This window comes from Venturia canescens, chromosome 2 (genome assembly GCF_019457755.1).
Source record: "Venturia canescens isolate UGA chromosome 2, ASM1945775v1, whole genome shotgun sequence".
NCBI lineage: Eukaryota > Metazoa > Arthropoda > Insecta > Hymenoptera > Ichneumonidae > Venturia > Venturia canescens.
Genome location: NC_057422.1, coordinates 11,428,191 through 11,448,138, shown reverse-complemented (window position 1 = coordinate 11,448,138; position 19,948 = coordinate 11,428,191). Strand labels below are relative to the sequence as shown.

General features: G+C 37.3%; 5 protein-coding genes across 10 annotated transcripts in view; 4 read left to right on the top strand and 1 right to left on the bottom strand.

Annotated features, from left to right (window-relative positions):
• The first annotated feature begins 1,781 nt into the window (after positions 1–1,781).
• LOC122407360 (RING-H2 finger protein ATL56-like) lies at positions 1,782–5,070 on the top strand. The gene is made up of 4 exons (XM_043413524.1): positions 1,782–2,065; positions 2,226–2,484; positions 2,557–2,713; positions 3,250–5,070. Exons 2-4 carry the CDS (start codon positions 2,306–2,308, stop codon positions 3,298–3,300), a joined length of 387 nt encoding a protein of 128 aa, XP_043269459.1. The 5' UTR covers positions 1,782–2,065; positions 2,226–2,305; the 3' UTR covers positions 3,301–5,070.
• Positions 5,071–6,841: 1,771 nt separating this feature from the next.
• On the top strand, positions 6,842–10,842 carry LOC122407356 (uncharacterized). 3 transcript variants are annotated; one of them, XM_043413516.1, is made up of 4 exons: positions 6,842–7,259; positions 8,455–8,589; positions 8,836–9,428; positions 10,057–10,842. In XM_043413516.1, exons 1-4 carry the CDS (start codon positions 7,184–7,186, stop codon positions 10,525–10,527), a joined length of 1,275 nt encoding a protein of 424 aa, XP_043269451.1. In that variant the 5' UTR covers positions 6,842–7,183; the 3' UTR covers positions 10,528–10,842. The 3 variants fall into 3 exon arrangements, with proteins under 3 accessions (XP_043269451.1, XP_043269454.1, XP_043269453.1); XM_043413519.1 differs by lacking the exon at positions 6,842–7,259 and adding an exon at positions 7,698–7,996; XM_043413518.1 differs by lacking the exon at positions 6,842–7,259 and adding an exon at positions 8,062–8,223.
• A 136-nt stretch (positions 10,843–10,978) lies between these two features.
• Positions 10,979–15,143, bottom strand: LOC122407359 (uncharacterized). The gene is made up of 4 exons (XM_043413523.1): positions 14,975–15,143; positions 13,741–13,858; positions 12,431–12,568; positions 10,979–12,115 (listed from the first exon to the last, which is right to left on the bottom strand). Exons 1-4 carry the CDS (start codon positions 14,985–14,987, stop codon positions 11,899–11,901), a joined length of 486 nt encoding a protein of 161 aa, XP_043269458.1. The 5' UTR covers positions 14,988–15,143; the 3' UTR covers positions 10,979–11,898.
• Positions 15,144–15,871: 728 nt separating this feature from the next.
• LOC122407358 (rRNA-processing protein FYV7) lies at positions 15,872–16,806 on the top strand. 2 transcript variants are annotated; one of them, XM_043413521.1, is made up of 3 exons: positions 15,872–16,113; positions 16,194–16,326; positions 16,467–16,806. In XM_043413521.1, exons 1-3 carry the CDS (start codon positions 15,975–15,977, stop codon positions 16,720–16,722), a joined length of 528 nt encoding a protein of 175 aa, XP_043269456.1. In that variant the 5' UTR covers positions 15,872–15,974; the 3' UTR covers positions 16,723–16,806. The 2 variants fall into 2 exon arrangements, with proteins under 2 accessions (XP_043269456.1, XP_043269457.1); XM_043413522.1 differs by having other exon boundaries at positions 15,888–16,113; positions 16,470–16,806.
• A 565-nt stretch (positions 16,807–17,371) lies between these two features.
• AP-2alpha (adaptor protein complex 2, subunit alpha) overlaps positions 17,372–19,948 on the top strand; it is a 13,752-nt gene continuing 11,175 nt past the window's right edge. The window contains exons 1-2 of one of the 3 annotated variants that reach the window (XM_043410945.1): positions 17,372–17,608; positions 19,486–19,574. In XM_043410945.1, the coding sequence (XP_043266880.1) occupies positions 19,511–19,574 (64 nt within the window). In that variant the 5' untranslated portion in view covers positions 17,372–17,608; positions 19,486–19,510. Of the gene's footprint in view, positions 17,609–18,882; positions 19,159–19,230; positions 19,253–19,485; positions 19,575–19,948 lie in introns of those variants that run through there. The other 2 variants (XM_043410946.1, XM_043410947.1) reach the window with 2 other exon arrangements.

Here is a 19,948-nt window from a genome sequence, read left to right as displayed (position 1 = left end):
TTTTTCAACCACCCACCAGTGTTTTCCTCATTTTATTTGTAAACACTTCAAACACGTTCGAATAAAGTTACCATTTGCCGACTATACTTTTTTCTCGTCAGTATATATACGTGAAACACCAACATTATGTTTTCGTCAAAAAAGAAAAAAAATAATCGTTTTTACAACATTTAATTACCGGAACAATTAACGCGTTTGCCTACTGTAATTAATTCGGTTTGAAGTATAAATTGGTAATTAGTCAATTCGGTATATTATTTCGAATTTACCAGTTTGAATAATTACAGCGACGAGAAATGAGGCAGGAGCAGGTTAGTTCTTTCCGAAGCTTTGTATTAAGAGTCGACGTAATTAGAGAAAAAAAAACTAGAAAACCGTTTTTATTTTTCGCGGTGTGCAGTCATTATTTTATGGTTCTACTACAGCTGCACTTTAATGCGTGTCGAATTAGATCTGAATTCTGAATGTTCTGAAAATCTGCAAATTGCATTGGTAAAGGTCGTAGCCCTTCGTGAGAACTGACGAATGAGCCAAACTAAATGACAGTGTATCCAGACACCGCATCCTTCGGTCGGTAAATCAAATTTTCCGTTATTAAAAAACCCTCGAGATTGCTCCATTGACATGCTAAATCCGTAATTTCAAATTTCCTTCATCCCTCCTGCGAATGCCCTCTAAAAAACCACCTAGACGTCAAATAAAGAGAAACGGGAGACGACAAAAACGAATGCGGGCGGGCTAAATATTATTCCAATGCCCAGAGCAAAAGATGGCGATCTTGACTATTGTGGTTACTTAGGTCCTAATCTCTACCGGAAATACGGGAGAAGAAATAGAGAGGCCTTTTTAACACTAATTAATATTTATTTTATCTCTTGCAAAAACACACCAATTCGGCTTCACGCTCTCGCACCGACTAACTCCACAGCTGAGGCGGTAACCATCTACCCATTTCTCGTTCTCTTCTTTACCGGCTAATCTCGCTGCTTCTGTGCTCGAGAGGGCCTGTGCTGCCACACTATAGAGACGGGCGAGACATTTCAGATGGACGAGTTGCCATCAGCGGATGTGCATCCTCATGGTTTGGGAACCAACGGTCGGTAAAGTAAATATAAGCACCGAAAATAATTTGTAGCTCGGGAAATAGCAAGAGCCGCCGTAGATGAGCAGAGTTCATCTACGGCTTCTATTTTTTCCACTGTTGTACGTAGTCACAGGACGTGTTCCAATTAACCTATCACCAGTACTGCGAGTACATGTTTGGCGGCTTACAACGGTGGCAGCAGGTTTTGGAATACGAATTTATTACATGGGTAAGTTGGTAGTTTCGTAAAAGTAACGGAGTGGGGGTAATTGCGCTGCATTTATAGTGGGCACATGCGTACAGGTGTACTTGGCTCGGAACCATCGGAACAACTCCTCCGCGTGGGTTGTGGGTTGACAGATTACCAGATGAACGTAGATGGCAATAGATGATTGAGTCGGTAGTTAACTCAATTAAAGTTTGGAATTTTTAGCGCTGAATGTTTTTTAATTTTTTCATCATTGTCCAAATTTGAATGCCATCCTAATTCAATACGATAAAATTTTATTATCATTTTTATATTGCGATGGTAAGGGTATTTGATCGCTTCAAAAAGTGCCGGGTGGAAAGAACCACCGGAAAAAAATTGTCTTCGCAACACTCAGCTGTGGGGCTATGGCGGCAAAAAACAATCGGTGGCGTTGATCACAAACAATAATTTTGATGAAAACATTTCGCTCTGCGAAGTTGGTAGTACAATCGTCATATCGTCATATGTTGGTTTGCAGTTTCCGTTCCGTTTGTTTATATCGCTTGAAAAGAGAAAGAGAGCGTGAGGGAGGGCAAGAGAGAGAGAGAGTGAGACTGTTGCGTTGGCTGGCAATGATTGAGGCTATTTTTTGACAAGTTTGTTGGGAGATTGGTTACCGAAGTAGAATTGTGCGTTGTAAGAAAGCCGTATCTCTTTATGGCGGGGACTTTTACAATTTAATCGAAGTGTCCGAGGAAAGAGGATGGCGAAAGTGATGAAGATTTCGCAATGTAAGCGATCGACGAGAAGCATATAGAGATTAAATTCGAGAATAAACACAGTTTTGTTTTTTTTTTTTTTTATTGCAAAATCCATTTGTTGTGACCGTTATTTCACGATTGATATACCATCGTATATATTTAAGGTTAATGTTTCGATTTATTACGATAGCGGACTGAGAGCTCTGACAGATTGAAAAGTAGTAACTCGAGCAGGGGAAAGAAAACAAGTTTACAATTTAACGAGTTAATATGCCACATCCGGGTGTAGCGTTGATGGTTTTGGTCAGTCTTGGCCTTGGAGCATGTCTATATTATATGTTTGCTGATAGTAATACTCACCATGAACGTCAATATCAATACGGGGGTGGTGGATACCGTTCACGTCGGTCAGAATCTCCTGAACCCCTGTCCACCAATCAAGAAGAACGGTAAATAATACCTGGATGTTGAATTGATATAAAATTACCTCTCTCAACCAATGTTGAATTTTCTTCAAACAGATTCACAAGAAAGCGAGGATCTACGGCTAGCAATGGTCAATCGGACTGTACAATATGCCTTGGCCACATTGGTCAACGTGAATCCATAAGGCTGTTTCTTTGCAGACACGTATTCCACACAACGTGCATTACTAGATGGCGTGAAGAAGGTCCTTCGGTAAATATCACAATTATTGTAATGTTATGATCAGGGCCTGTCGCTGTTGATTATTTTGAATTTATTTTTTTGAATATTTCTCAATCTAAAATGGTTAGCGAATTAACAAAAACTGTGCTGATAGCTCGATATGGAATATTTGGAAAATTTACTAAAGTATGGCAAATAAAAATTTGGGAAAAAAAGAATTTCGTTAGTGCTGCTACACTCTTTCAAGCTCCTACAAATTGTGTTCCTAAATTCAACCATTGCCTTGATACTTGCGTTTTTATTTTGAGTAAAAAAACACAATATGCTGCATTTTCAATGCTTACCGTTCAGAAATTTTGATCAACGTTAAAAACCTTTTTAAATAGGAAATATTCAATACCACGAAATGTAATTTTGTCTTGAATGTGATTTTAATACAGTTTTATTGTAAGAATGGCAGCTCATGTGGTTATCAAAAGTAGAGATTTTTTAAATGATTTTAACGAATTGAGATTTTTCATTTGAAAAATAAAAACATGGATAATATTCATTTTTTTTATTTTCAGGAAACTCGAGACACGTGTCCCAATTGTCGCGCCAAACCAAAGGAGTGGTAGAATGACATCGAATTAGCTTTACAAAAACTCATAATAGAATAGAAAGCAGCGGAGACCTGAACAGCTTGACCCTTGTTCGACAAAAATGTTTTTTTATTAATGAGCGATGGTCAAGTTGATATGTAGGTTAACGTGAAAAAGTGCGAAGAAACGAATGTTCAGAAATTTCTTCAAATTGAAAAATCAACGATATAACGTTTGTAACGTTTTGGAAGATTTTTTTTTTCCGTTCGTACAGAAATAGTCTTTCAGAGGGCTAAGTAACAATCATCCGTTGGTTATTCTCTAACGATTAGAATTCAAATTTTACCAGTTCTTCCAATTATGGATTTGTTCTTACTATTATTGAAGTTTTCTGTTCAATTTGAATGATCAGTTATTGAATTGGCCAATATTCATTTGATTAACGAATGTTGCAAATAAATCGAATATCAATGATATTGTCGATAAGCTAAATATTGAAAATATTTAATTAGAGCTTTGTAATATTAATATTATTTTAAATACCTACCAAGCTGCTGAAGTACGAGAGAGATGACCATTCTCGCATTACCAAGTTTTCTCTCGAATGAAAAATATTTACAGGGGAAGAGAAAAGCCACTTTTCATTTAGTTGGGAAACAGAGTAGTTCTTGTTACTTCCTCAAAATATAATCTGTAGGTGGGAAAATTTGGATGCTTTATTTTTATCGACTGAACGTCTTTCACTCGGCGATATCAATCTCACGATTGGTATGAATCCTGCACGTTTTTTCTCAAAGAGAGGTTGAAGATTTCAAAAGAAAAAAAGAGCAAAGAGTACTGCGTTCAACTTTTTTTCTTTCTCAAAAAATCAAAGGTGTTCGTACTTTTAAGTTATCTCTCTCGTACTGACAGAAAACGACGGAGACTGTAATACCAAGTCGATTTGGTTTGAACTTGTGACGGCTTTAAAATCGATTTAGTTGCAAAACTGACAATTAGTAAGAATTACGAAAGGAGATTAAGAGTCAGTAGTTTTGTTGATCGTGAGAATTCTCATGGATTATTGATACAATTAATGCGACTAAAATTATTTATATAATTAACCTCTTAGTGATATTAGGATAAGGTTTTTTGGGTTATTTATTCTCTGGAATGTCAATATAGAATAACTTGTTCAACATTAATTTCATGAATTTTGTCGAATTGTAATAACATTTACAGATGGTCCATTGGCGACCGAGAGTTTGTGTTGACGAGTTCAAAACTCCTCAATGAAGAGAACATGAAATAATTTGTTGGTGAGAAAGCTCTTGCGGAGTATGAAACAAAATCAACTAAAAGAAGAGACTAAATTGATGTAAATTTTCTAGACCGAAGTGATATTTAAGGTTAACGTATGCGGAATCAGAAGTAAATGTTTTCTTTCGTCGACACCCCAATCGTTATGAATCTTTTGTTTAAATTTATAAAATTCCGAGATTTTTTTAATGACAAAAATTAATAATTGCAATTATTAGTTTTTGCAATTATTTGCAATTATTAGTTTTTGCAATTCTCATCAGTCTCAATTTGTGTGTACGGATCATGCAAGCAGATCCAAAGTTTTTGGGAATGGAATTATGTATTTGTAATGTTATTACGAATTCTCAATTGTTTTTCGGTATTTATTTTTGGCAATTATCTACTCTTTACAATTCATCAGATAAACTGTTTATCATGTGATAAGCGAATTATTATTTGTCATGGAAGACTAATGTCTCTATGAAATAAAGATTGACAAGTACGAATCATTTTTCCTAATACAAATTGTTTTTTTGTCTTTATTAAAACTCCAGTCCACAGAATTATTCTCACTTTAAGCATAATGACAATTTTTGGAAAAATCCGGCATGAAGAAAGTTGAGATTCCAGTTAAAAAACTGTCAAAATTCTTTTCGAAAATGAATTTTGACAAAATGGGATTTTCCTTAGAGAAAGTAGGATTGGAAACTTGTCTCAATTCTTTTTGAGAATTTCAATGACTTTTTTCCATCTTTAACATATAATTTGTTAAACTTTCGTTCACGAACGATGAAATTTCCGAGTTTATCGCAACTTGATCACGTGACTCGTAACGCTGTAGCCTCTTTAAGGACGCCGATCGCGTGCCGCTCGAAAGACCGGAAGTTCCGCAAAATACTTTCCTTTACACTTTCAGCTAATGGTGTAGTCCATTTTTGTTCTTGTTCATCGTATTTACCCAATGACACGTATCAACACTGCTCAAACGAAGGTGAGAATATCGTAAGTATGTCAATCTACACATTCATTAGAAAATACAGTTTCATTTAATCGTTCGGCCGGACGTTGACGTCTATAACGAGTTGACGCCATCTTTCGGTGCTTTAATTTCAACATTATACTGCGACTGTAAGACGCGCTAATTATTTTCAATGGGAAAGACAATTGTCGAGGAAAACTCTGTGAAAAACATCCAACTCAATGCTGGCAAAGTTTTATTTACAAAAATCATGACACACATTTAAATTTCGTAATGTGCGTTACTCACGGGACTGGATATAATGCTCTTGTCAAATCACTATTTTTTGTCCCAAAACGCGTGATCACTTTTCCCAATTTGTGAATTGTTGAATCATGAAGATACCCACTCAATGTGGCACAATTATAATATTAAATCTATTCAGGATCACATTCTCCAACACAGATGTTTGACCACGCGAATAATCCGTTACCGGCGTTACCGCAAACTCAAGATTACCGAGTCAAAGTGGTAACTACACAAAGTTGGTCAAACGCATTCTTGATGAACGATTTAATTATTCACGTTTGCGAATCTACTCACGCGGACGAGCTCGTTAGAAATCGAAACTGCACAAGGCTAAAATAAAAAAGCAAGATATTTCGGGTACCGAATTTTGCTTCCATTAGCAAATCAAGAAAAGATGTCGTTTTCGCTAACGAGGTTTGAATTTTTATTGTTGTTGGAAAAAGCGAGTTAAAAGGGATCAGAGATTCCTTCGGAATGCAGGTTTTATTCGAACGACTTGGAGGATCGAACTACTTCAGGCAAGAAAGTGCAAGCCACGTCCTGTTACAGGATGTCTCATAGAAGTGCTTAAATTCCTCGACTTTCATAATATTATTGAGAACGCTGATGAGCTGTGCGACGCGGAATTCTCGTCCGGAGCTAAATTTACGATACAGAACTTAAAAAAAAAATCGAAAAAAAATTGGAGATCAATTCTCACGATAAAATCACCGAATTGTTACGATTATCCAGCTTTTCGTCACCGGCGTAAACAGTTCCGCGTTAAAAAACCGATTTGTCTCGAAATGAGTTTCAGTTGGTAACTTTTTTGAATTAACCAATTTCTTGGGTAGTATGAGCGTATCGTTTCATCGTTTCAAGCGAATGCTACACTCGTGTCCGTTTTTGTGGCTGTGTGCTACACGTCGTACAGTTGTGTTCCTCTCGGATTGTGACTACCGCGACCTTAATGCGTGCGTGGTGAACGGCGCGGGAATGTTCGGAACACATACGAGATGTATACCGGTCAGTAACTCCGCGAACGTTCAACCTCGAGGCACCGAGACGTCCAACGAAAAATACATTCATTTTCCCCGCATATTTTGTTTCAAAAATCGAAAAATTCTATTTTTTCCGCGGAATTGCTGCTAAAACTGTGTTTTGTTTTGACAACTTTTGGTCACCGTGTTCTTTTTTTTCCCTCGATCGGTCAACGTGAACATTGAAAAAAAAAAAACAAGCACTAATAACCACGTGTCAACGGAAAGCCGACGAAACGATGTTAAAAATTTCGTGAAAGAGGGACATCCACGATGGATCATAATTTGAAATAATTCACGAGCCATTTCATCGGTTGGTGTCATTTCGCTGTCAAAATGTCTCTCATCAATAATGTTACGATTCGTACTCATGATTCTACTGTTGTCACTGCGCGGCACGAGTTCGAGAATCATCGTCGAAAAAAGAGGTGAATTATATGACTAATTTTTCTATTGGTTAAAGTATTTTTTAAGTCCGTTTTCCAATTTCGTTTGAAAGGGCCTTCGAATAACGGTTTTCATCGCCTCTTTCCGGTGGCAGTGGTTTTAGCGAGTAGTTAATAACGAAACGTTCGTTGTTCTTGTTTACGATCTAATTATCACGACATCCACGAGATGTGAATTACAACAATCGCGAGTGTTAAGTGTCCGTTGTTTACACCTAATTACCGAACCGTTACACGGTGTCACGGTGTTGACTATGAACTCGAAAAAGTTCACGGAATCTTCGGTTACGGTCATGTTTACAAGCTGTCGATGCGTTCACGATCAGGGTGAAGAACTGCGTGAGTTACGAAATTGTATCGTAAAGTCTCGAATAGAAAAAGTGGGGGGGAGGAGTGGAAGGCAGTAGCCAGTAGCGCGCCGCTATAACACGAATAGCACGCCTCGGGAATATTCGAATATTTTCAATTTTTTCTGAATTGAGTTTTGACGGTTGATTCGTAATATATACGACAAAACCTCGTCCTTTAACGGACGAAAACGAGAGTCAATTGTCACAAAACTTGAATCGTTTTTTATGCCTGAGGGTTGGTGTTGATAAATTTTTTGCAAACGAATTGTTACTCTCAGCGTAGTACGTGAATCGTGAAAGCTCATCAGCGACGTGAAAGAGAGTATAGAAACAAAGGGAGGCGAAATGGCGTGATTCTTCGAAAAAACAGTAAATATATACCTCGAGCTGAAAACTGTCGTTAGTCGTTGGTGAATCAGATGTAGAGATGCGAAGGAACACGCGATATTGTTGCGGGTTCTGTGATCAGGCTCGTTGGAACATTACGTAAAATCAAATATGATTCGTAATTGAAGAAAGCGAGGAAGTGTACGCAATCGTCGTTGTTCGTGCTTTTTGTGTGTATGCATGCTCTGGACCTTTCACGTATATGTACAGTACGTTACGGTTTTATATTTACGTACGGAAATACACGCGCTTTGTTTACACGTGAGCCCGTACCTCGGTCTCATAAAGTGCATGGAAACTTCCTAGTTATTTTCTCAATTACTCTCAGAGACGAGATTAGCTCGTAAATCTATTATTATGGTCATCAAATCCCAAGAGAATGATTTATCTTTACTTTACCTCTACTTTGCGTGTACATCGCTTTTTCCACTATTTTTCAGTGAGGGAATTGGTGCGGGCATGGGCACCTCTTGTTTGGCTCGCTCCAGGCGAGAAATTCTTGCCCCTCGGTGTGCCGGAGTTTCTCGATAACGTTAAAGCGGGAAATAATCATCTGCACACGCGTATTGACGTGGGTCAGTACATTTGAAAGCTAACCTCTATTTCTGTGGATTCAAGTGTGTTTATCGGATACGTAAAGTCTCGTAGTGCAATTGGACATTTCCATTCGACTTGGCTTGACCGAATTTTGATTTTTTGACAGTTTTTTGTACCTCTATTTATTTCAACGTTCGTAACTGTCTCTAAGGCGTTTTTTTTTATCGTTTAAGATTTTGATCGACTCAGTTAATCATTTTTATTAATTGATGCATTATTTTCAGAGCTGCTTTTACGAAATGAATCGTCGTTCATCTACGGCAAAGAGCCAGCGGAAAATGTACCAATTTACGCGTTAGTGAAGGACTGCACGACGGTGGATAAGATGAAAAAAGTGTCTCCGTCCTCGTTCGGTGGAACGAACGAGATTCTGGAACGCGAGGACGGCGGAAGGAGGCGACGGAGAATAATCAGAAGCAAAAGGATCATCGATCCGAGGCGGCCGGATCCACGGCGAAGATTCTTCGCCGTTGGACAGGATAAAAATAAATTAAGGTTGAACGATGACCTCGCGATCCTTCCCTATGAGAACACGGTGAGGAATGATCTTTCGGGAAACGAGGTCGTCACGATGAGAGCTGACACGATTCGGGACGGGAATTCGATCCCCGTCACGGATAACAGGTTCAGGAAACTGCACTTTCACGTGACCTATTGGATGTTCTATCCATTCAGCGAGGGAAAGGCGGTTTGCGTTCTGGATCTTGGATTTTTCGGTAGCTGGCCAATACCGAGGGTGGGGGGTGTTTGCTTCGGAAGTCTCAAGGAATACGGCAATCACGTGGGCGATTGGGAACACATGAGCCTTTACTTTCAGGTTGCGAAGCTTATCTTCTTCCTCTGCATTTCCGATCGATGCTGTTCGACCTCTGTCCTCGATCCCTTTTCTCCACGTTCTTCAATATTTTTTTTTCATTTTCATTTTACACATACAACTCGGCTCTCGTCAGCATTGACGTTTCATCGCGCTTTCGAAAATTTTAATTGGACTCGCTCTCCTTGAAACGTTACTTCGTACATTTTCTACCCTCGTGTTTTGATTCGAGTTAATTGTAAATTCGGTCGTTTGCGTAGAGCGATCGGTGCTTACGATTTTTCGATTCATTCCCGTTGAATTTTGACAGTTGTGTGAAAAAAAAAAACTTTGCAAAATTAATGTCGTTCTGAAATAAAAGCTCTGTGGCTCGGAAAATGATGCAAGACGAAAAAGGGCGCAAGGAAAATGCTGAATGGGTACAAACGCGAACATTGTTGACCATTGAAAGCTAATAAATAAGTTTTTCTTGTAGAATTACGAATAAAACTTTCGTAATTCGTTGAAAATGTTCGTTTGAAGGGGAACGACGTTAGGACGTGGGTTTGGCAAATCTTCGTTGTGAAATTGAGATTCCAACGAACTTTTAAATTGCCGTTGCACGGAGTAATGAATATTTGATGAATTTCAGGGTGACGATTATCCATCCTCGATGTACGTTTCCGCACACGACGCAGGCGCATTTTATCGTTACGAAAAGCGAAGCGGTACTTTCGTGTACGAGCGTCAAGAAACGAGGGAAGGAATATTCCAGAAGCCAATATTTCCAGAGCGAGTGTTCACGTCGATGGGGAAACATCCGGTTCTGTTCAGCGCTCGTGGATCCCACGGCTTATGGACAGCACCGGGAAAACACAAATTTGTACGACTGCCACGCTTGTACGACGAGAGTGGTTTTGGTATCGCTTGGCAAACTTGGAAGAGAATCGAACTGCTGCCAGCTGAGCTCGATGAAACGTCGCCAGGGTGGATGAGCTTTCGTGGCAAGTGGGGCAACCCGAGAAGCAATTGCCATCCTTTGGTCAAACTTGGCTTCAATATTTGTGAGTTTGTCGATGGCCCTACCGGAATTCCAACGAAAAAGGGACGATTTCAATGTTGACGTTGAAAATTTGTTCATTTTACGGTGCCTAAAATTCTCGCTTTTTTAAATCAATCCCAACGACTCTGTAGCAAAACTTATTCGACATTGAGATCTGCTTCATCCGCTTCTCGCTCGTTTTCTCATAGAGAAAAAACATGACGAATTTTCGAGAAACTGTTCTGCTTCGCGAAATGCTCGTTCGAAGGAATTTTAGTCAAATTATTGTCGCGATTGTTGAGCTGCGAGACGAATATCTCTTATCGTTATTTATGTAACAATAAAATTTCAAGGACCGAGTGATAAGACTCGGTCGAATATTTATGAGTAACAGAATCCAGTGTTTTTTCTCTTCTTCATAGTAAGTTTTGCACTTGCGTTAACGGAATGGCAAATGCAGAAATGTATCTGTGCTGATCGGTGTATCACAGGAAAGGTTCGCGACGAATGACAAAGCTTTTCAACTATCTCGTCGTCTTATAATATTAATGTTTTATTCAACGAGATTCAATAAAACGTTCTCACTGTGTTTTAATCACTGATACGTGACGATCCAGAGCCGCTCAACGTGAGCTTGCTTCAATGCACTTCGTTGTAGAAACAATATTAAAATATACGCTCTTAAGATATATCGATCGTTTTCAATGGGGCGTTCACAACGAACGAGATAAATCGTCTTAACTCTGTCGCAAAGCTCGCACGTGTCAAACACGCGTAGTGAGTGAAGGCAAAGAGGTTCTTTCGAGCGAAATATTGTAGGCTTTGCTTTCCTCTCTGTAAACTCTTTACAGTCGGAATTTTAACTAGGCAAAAATTATCTTCGTATCGACTGTTAACTTAAGGCGTTATTGCATGTTTTCTTGAGGCGAAGTTGACTTTCTGCCTGTTCTTAATTTCGTTTACTCCGAAGTATTACAAAATGTCTCGTTATTCCATTTGGTTGATTATTTTTATCTTGATTGGCTGATTTTTACGACTCTTAACGCTCGTGAGACATTTTTTCTCGCGATTCGTTAGACTAATTCCCGTGAAACTTCTTGTCACTGATTCACTTGGATTTCCGATTCAGTTCATCTCGAAATTTCACTGAGCAAACTATTAGAAATTTCTTTTCGTTAATTATAACAATTAGTTTCTTGTTAGCTCGTAAAAAATTGATTTTCTTCGCGAAATCTCTCACGATTCCGTGAATTCAGATAGAGCAATAAAAATGCGTTGTTCAGTGATGATAAAATCGTCGTTAATGTTCTTTTTGTTATTTCTCTCGGAGGTTCCTCCAAGTTCGATAGAAAGATTATTTTTTTCAAAATTCATCCGAGACCTCCTAAATGCAAATGGAGCTTTAAAAACGCTGCTTTGATTCGAGATCGTGGTGTCCCGTTAAAAAATGTTCTATTCAGAAACGTCGTCGTCGTCCTCGTCCTCGTCGTCCTCGTTGGCTACGATCGCAACGCTTTTTATCCCATTTCGCAATAATGGAGTCCCCTTGTCCTTTCCAAGGACACGAGCATGGATGAGGATGTTCAAAGGTGATCCTGACTTGCAGCACATGAGCTGAACTTCCTCTTTTATTATCTTTTCCTTGTAGGCCAAAAGATCGACTTTTAATCTGAAGGAAACAAAATAACAGTCGATCAGTGTTTTTGAATGTTCGAATTGTCAAATTTCATTCAAACGTCATTTTTACGATGTAGTCATTTAAAAATGACGAAATAAAATCTAAAAATTTTAATTTTACGATTATTTTTGCTTTTTATTCGATGCAAATTGTTTTTTATGCTGGAACTAACTTCTGATTTCTTACGTTTATCATCGGACGAACTAAAACAATTTCCAATTTCTCAATTGATTGGATTCTCTAATAAAATTTCATCATTCTACTGAGTCGGTCGAACTTAATCGTCCGGTTAATCGTCTCACTCACCTTAGACCGTCCTTGTCCTGAGCGAAATCAATTACAGAGCAATTGGGATTCGAGTTGCCTACGACCACAGCGGGAGCCATACTTTGACCTTCCCCGTGTATACACACGTTCCACGGCACCGAAAATTCGATGTGATATCTGGCATGAAATTGAACAAAAGAAATTCAAAATTCTGCAATTGTCAATTAAAAAATGAAGAAAAAATTTGCGTTCAGCGGTTTCGTCTCAAAGTTACATCAAATGGGTTGAAATTTCCAAGTTTTTCCCTCCAGAATTCACTGGAACTACGTTTGAATGAATTTTTTTTTATTTCAATTTCGAATGTACGCGAAACCGACCAATTTTTTCCTGTTAAAGTCCTAAGTTTTTTCTAGGTATTGAGAGTTGAACAAATCTAATTGATTTTTTTCTTTAAATTATAGGTAACAGCTTTCAGTGATTCGAAATAGCAAACATAAGTTTGTCGTTGTTTCCCAACAGAATGCAATTTGGCTCGATAATTTTTTTCATATTTTCACACGAAATGTTTTCCGCGCCCTCAAAGAAATGGTTTTATTGCATGTTACCCATAATAATCAATATCGATTCTTAAAGTACACTCGGAGGCGACGAAGTTCGGACTACTGCAGCGACTTCGAACTGCTGTCAACGCGAAAACGAGGCAGCAAGTTCGAGTTCAAAAACTTGAGTCAAAGACTCAAATATTTGTTTTTAGAAAAATACATTTGGACTCACGAGTAGTACAGAAATGATTGGTTTTTAGTTAAAAATCTAATTCTTCAATTTTCCTCGAGTATTCCGGAGAGCCTGAGTATACTCTGAGAATCAATTGCACGAAATGTGCATACTTATGAACGTCCAGGCATCTTCATCGACAGTGTACTCATCAAAATGCTCAAAACGTTAATTTGAGTTCGAGTCAGTTTATAAATTACGTTTGTCGAATTTTTTTTCAAGACTTTGAAATTCGCTGTCACAACTAAAGAATGGAAGATAAAAAAATATTTTAGGACGTTTTTTCGGCGAATTTGATGTTCCACAAAAATGAATTATTCAGCTTTCAGTTTTATTTCATCATTATTTTGTTCATTTTTATTTAACTATTTAATTATTTAATTTTGCTCCATTTATCTTTCATGATCGTTAATTAAGCGAATGGCTCAAGATTTTATCGAAAAGACCTTCTGACGCGATATTCGGTCTAGAGCCTGAGTTAGCGTCACCGAGTATGAGACCTGGGACACTCGGTATGCGCCACGTGAAACAAAATAATTATGTGCGCTTATATTCTAATCCCATAAATTAATTGCCTGTGATGAAGCTGCAGGAAACCGAGATGTGCATCAATGTGACCGTGACGTTGAGGTTGTATCATTATATTATTATCTTTGCCCATTCCACTACCGCCGCTGAAGTGCACGTGATGTTCTGTAATCCGAAATATTTTCACGAAATTAGAATGAGCAGTTAAAAATTCAATTTTACACAAAACATAAATTTTTTGACGAACTTCCAAATTTTCCATTGTTTTCTCGATAAAGTATGAATCCACTGTAATATACCGCCTGCTGGAGTTATTTTTTCATTGGATTTTTAGAAAATAAAATCGAATAAAGGGAAACGGAAAAAAATACGATTTTCGTTGCGCCATCTTCAGTGTTTTGTGACAATTTATTACGAGATGATGGAAAAATTGAAAAATACAAGTTATCGGTTCATGTTATATTAGTGTATGCGGAACTGCACTTGATCAAACTGATAATTGGTTAAAAAATCGACAAAATGTACTTTTTTTTCTACAAAGAAGTTTCAATTCATATTTGAATTAACAATAAGTATTTGCAAAGTCAAGAGTATTCCGATTCAGTCGAACAGATGCGTGTGAATTTCATTGTTTATCGGCAGTTCGATCGATCGAAAGAGTTTGTCAAAGAAATTTTCTTCCGCGACGGTTAAGCAGTGATGCAAAAGCACGAATAGAATTGTAGGAAGTCGCGAAAAAATTCTGATGAACGCTTTACGTGACAGTGAAAACTGAATATCATTCGAACGGAGCATAATGAAATATTTGACTTCAAATTATTTTTCAGTATTTTTTAGCCTTTTCAAACGGTTACCGATGCGTTGAATTGAAAAAAAAAAAATAGAAACAGCCACACAGTTAAAAATGGAAATCGAAGCTTCGCGAGGAAAATTCTTCCAGTGATTTTCGTGTTATCGAAATATTTCTATAAATACGTCAGCATAGAATCGAATTAAAATTGTTGTAGCCAAGTTTGTTTTATGTTCCCCTGGAATTTCAATTTAAGTTACTAGAGCACCCCTACACTTCCGGTAGAAGGGGGTGAAAAGACTGAAAACACGTGAGGTTTGTAGGTCACGTTCGTATTTGGAACGTGTCGCATTGTGTACGTTAAGCTCGCGTCTGCACGTATCGACTTGGTTCGTAAAATATATTATGGTTTTACGTCATATATATATTTTGCTTATGCAAGTTTGATATTAATAATGTGTGTTTTAAGAAAATTAACAAATTAAACTTACCTTTGTCCCCCATATCGCGCCAATATTTTGTATTTTTTTTTCAAAACAAACTTCTTGATCTACGTTACGAATTACAGTGTACACCCTTACAGTGCTTTGATTCTATGCACCGATGCACCATGCTGCAAGCTGCAACGAGCATTGGTTACTGCTTACTGTTTTGAGAATTGAGAAACAACAAACCCTGAGATGGGTTAGATTTTCGATGACAAGAAGGTGTCCGGTGGTTGGTCGGTCCTTAGCGTGGCGCTTTTACATAGCGGTCAATATTCGAAGTAAGCAAATTGCTTCTTCACCGTGCTCAGTCAATCTTGCAGGTATCAAGGAATATCGTTGCATCACCGCAAACTTTTCATTCGATTGCCAATTATTTCGAATCACGTGAAATAGAATTTTAGATTATATAAAGCTGTTGTTCGACTCATTATTTATTAGACAGTACCAAAAACATGTTCATCGTCAAAAGGCTCTCATTTGTATGTGACCGAAAAACTAGAAAAAATACACCGCCGTGAACTTGGCCGACTAATGTTGGGTTTCTGTTTTTTTTTTTTTCGTGCAAATCGTAAAAAGTACTTGGAAAAGAAATAAAATGAATTTTTTTTTAATGATTCATATTGAGGGGTAGAATTCTATGGCTATGACGTATGTGAAATAGAATTTGTCGAAGCGAGCTACGATATAGCGTAGATAAGAACTTGTAGTTCGATAATCACAAAAGATTGAGTGGAAAAGTAATGGAAAAAAGTTCATTGAATTTGGCACGATTTCCTGATATAATTAAAATAAAACTTTTAAAAGCAATCCGAATTAGTTGGCCGAGTTCTCGAAAGCGAAAATACAAATCTATCAGTAGCGCCTCTATCTGAGATTCATACAACTTTTTACTGGTCCACGAAATCTCGTAATCTAGGATCTAGATACTCGTGGCATGGCCGCGCATGGCTCGTACTCGACTGTTGTCATAAACATGCTTTCGCGTATTTAAAGTTTTTCAATTATGGATACGAATAAGTCGAAAAATAATAAAAAAGGCGAAAGCCATGAAGCCAGGAATAACAAAAATAACTCAACAGCTCAAAAAAAACCTTTCGACAAGAAAAAATATAGATTACAAAAATATAGTAACAAGTACAAAGGTAATCATTCTTTTCGTTTTTAGGTTAAAGTGGTGAATGTGTCAGTTTCGTGAGAGAAAATAATTGTTTTTTCTTATTAGTTGATCAGTGGGAGGATCGACGGAAAAAAGCTGTTTTACGTAATTTTTACAAGGATCTCCGGAAAGAACAGGGCACCATACCTGACACATTGAAACTTCTGAAAAAGCCAGAGGATGGTTCAGTTGAAAACAGGTGATGAGTAAACATGAAAAAAACAAGAACAACAAACATTTAAAGACATGTTTTCATGTCTTATTGTTAATACTTCATCGATGGGTAACAGTATTCTAATTTCGATTTCATCGTATATTTTATTTCACCTTTTCCCACAGAAGCAGCGTCAAGAAAAAGAGTCCGTTTTTTGCTGCGAAAGAAGAATTTAGAAAGAAGAAAGCCGAAAAACAGGCAAAGAAAGAACTTTTGCTCAAGTCAAAAGAAGAACGAGCTGAAGCATTGAATAAATATAAGGAAAAAAAAAAGGAAACCTACAAAAAATTATCAAAAAAAACAAAAAAAGGTCAGCCTGTAATGAAGGACAGATTAGAAATGTTGCTGGAAAAAATTAAACAATCGACCAGCACAGAATGATGAGGTTTTATTAAACATTGTGTACAGTTTGTTCAGTTACAAAAAAAAGAAAAGAGCAATAAAACATAAGACTTTATTTGCACATTTATAAGAGTTTTTGGTCCATTTCCGCTGAAACTTCACTCGATAATTTGAAACTGCAGAAGCCATTTTTGCTATCGTCAAATTAATTCATCGCATTGTGAAATACTATTGAATATTTTGACATTAAGATATTTTCATTCTTTGTAGTATCAAATTGTACTCACGATTTTTCAAAACTGAAAGTGTTTGAAAAAAATTTATGTGAATTGTTAAACTTTATACCTACTTCTGAGAATTCGCTGGTACATTTGGAAGTATGCTGTCAATGGCACGTCAATCATTTTTACAGTCCAACTGTCGTTTACAGTAATTTTTAATTTATTATTATTATTGAAAAGTTTTCATTATTCCAATAAAAATCGAAATTAAATTTTAAGCTAGACGCGCGATTGCTAACGAAGCAATTCGGCGCATGCGTGTGTCGTGAAAAATGCATGAGTGGAGGCGCGCGAGAAAATCGTCGCGCGGCATCGACGCAAAGACGGTGCTGCCGCACAATCATCGTTTCTCTCGTCTCGCGTGTTTTGTAGCAAGGACTGAAAGGCGGAAGAGGAGGGAGGCAGTAAAGCCGATTATACGTGCGTGTGGGGTGGATATCTAGCCGTCATTGAGAGACACAGCTAGTCAGCGGTTGCAAATGGCGACAGCCACGAAATCTGTGGCACCGAGTCGCGAATAAAAAGTTTACGTCTCCTCGTAGATTCGGTGATCGAGTTGTATCGCGATATAGAGCGTTACTTATCCCTCTTTCTCTTTCTCTCTCTCTTTTTTCTCTAAAATTCCCTCTCTCCGTCTCAGAACGGTACGTAACAAATGTTTGTCGTAAATAACGCATTATTATCCCAATTACTCTTTTCTGTTAATCATTTGAAAAAACGGTTCGTCGTGATGAAAAGAGGGAGAATTACGGTGAATTATCACAGAACAGTGATTTGAATAATACACTTGTAGATTCACCAGTAATCAAATGACATGACTGACAAAAATTTATTTCTTTTTTCCTTCGATCGAACGTGTTAATACATTCTGAGTGCTCTTCACTAAAATATTCTCTAAAAATTATCGATAATTTTACATGTTAATCGTAGAAATTTCAAACGAAATTGTATATGTGAACTGTAATTCGGAATACATTTAAAGTTTCATGTGTCCGTACAGCATATTCGTGCTCAATGATTTTCTCGTGAAAGAAAATCCTCTGCGTCTGATACGTGACGATACCGTCAAATTCCGATCCGTCAAATTACCATAGATTGTATGATTTTTCATTTTTTTCTTTTTTGTGAAATCATACTCGGAAATGTTTGGATGAAGTGTTTAGTTCAAGTACAGATAATTTCATACTTGTAATAAATACGAGACACGGTTACAGAACGATTGTTCGGTATAGCTGCTTTAGTATTCCTAAATCGGTAATATTATCAACTTTTCGACAAAAGTTCATCACAGTTGATGATGAGAAATGAAAATTGGATTTTTGAAGTCTGGTTCAACGGTGCGACTGTTTGATCGAACTACTTGCACAATACTTCGTTACTGTCAAAACACCTCCTAATTTTTAAATGTCACCTCCATACTTCACATTGCTGCAAGAACAATTTTAAAAATGGCGGGAAACAATATGGTCTTTTTAGGATTTTTCAAACTTTCAGGATCTCTAAGTTATTGTAAAATATTTTGATTTCACACGGATAATTTTGAGGGGCGTTACCGGCCTATGTGATGAGAAACTCAATAAACAATGTGCTGATTCTCTGAGATCATGATTCAAATATGTAGAGCCAGAAAGTATAATTGCCTGTCTAGGCAAAAATAATTATTTGCGAAATTGTAATAAAAAATCAAACTTCGATCGAAAATTTTACATTCAAAATAACAGCTTTTGAAAACTAACCTCCAAACTCATTCTGTTAATCAAAAGATTACGGGATGCCTTTTGATCGAAAATCCAATTCTTTGTGACACAAACCGATTGAAATGATTGTTTTTCTAAGTGTTATAATGGTTTCTTGAGTACAGTAAAATAAAAAGCCATTTTAGATAATAACGTCAGTGATAATCGTTACGGTAAAATAACCGAAAAATGACCGACACATCTCCACTCGCCTTTCCCTCGATCTTTGACTTTTGACGGTGTCGTCTCGTTATACGTTGGGACGAGTATTGCCTGTGTGAGTGTATATGTGTGTGTGTGCGCGCGCGCGAGGCGGCGACAATCACAGGCGGCTGCTGTCAAAATCGGTTCTTCGTTATCAAAATTGGGTCGAGAAATCCCGACGTCTCACTTTAAGACCCGGCGATCGTGTTTAGTCTCGCCGCCAATTAATTGTTTCTTTATTCTTCACAATTCACGTACGGATTATTATTTTTTTATTCCTTATTCTTCGTTATACAATCTCAATCGAAAGTATAACCGCAAGGGACGTTTTATCCGTTCTGAAGCAAGGTGGTCGAATTTATTTGCAGAAGTGTATATAATTTGTGCTTGAACTAACAAAACTCTTGCATTTATGAACGTATTTAGCACATATTTTTAAAAAAATATATGGTTTCTTATCTTAGCTTCGAAACTGATCGTGAATTAATTTGCCTGAAAAAATCCTTCTCTTTATATCTGTTTGTCTGGTTAATCATTGTGGAATTGCACAGTTTGTACATATGGATATATCTCAATTCCAGGTTGTTGTAAACCAATTGGAGCAACATGCCGGCTGTACGAGGGGATGGCATGCGAGGATTAGCCGTATTCATTTCGGACATAAGGAACTGTGAGTTTTCAGTGGTTTCGAATGTGTTGTATTGTAGTTTCAAAACAGGACTTTATTCCCAGGGAATCTGAGTATGAGATCAGAAAAACAAATTTTAAGGGGCAAATGGTTATTTTGTTATTGAAAATTATACTTGGGCAAATAGAAGTTTTAACTCTATAAAATTCCTATGAGGTTTTCTCATAGCAGGAAAGATACTGAGAAAATAAAAGATTTCTTACAACTAGACTTTCGAAGACATAGAAATTGAGAAAAATAAGAAAAAATAATGGATGGAGAGTTAAAGACGAAAATAGCTTGACAATCTTTGCTTAACTGCAATGCTATAGAAACTTTTTTATCAGCTTTAAACATCGAGGATTGAATTCTTGTTA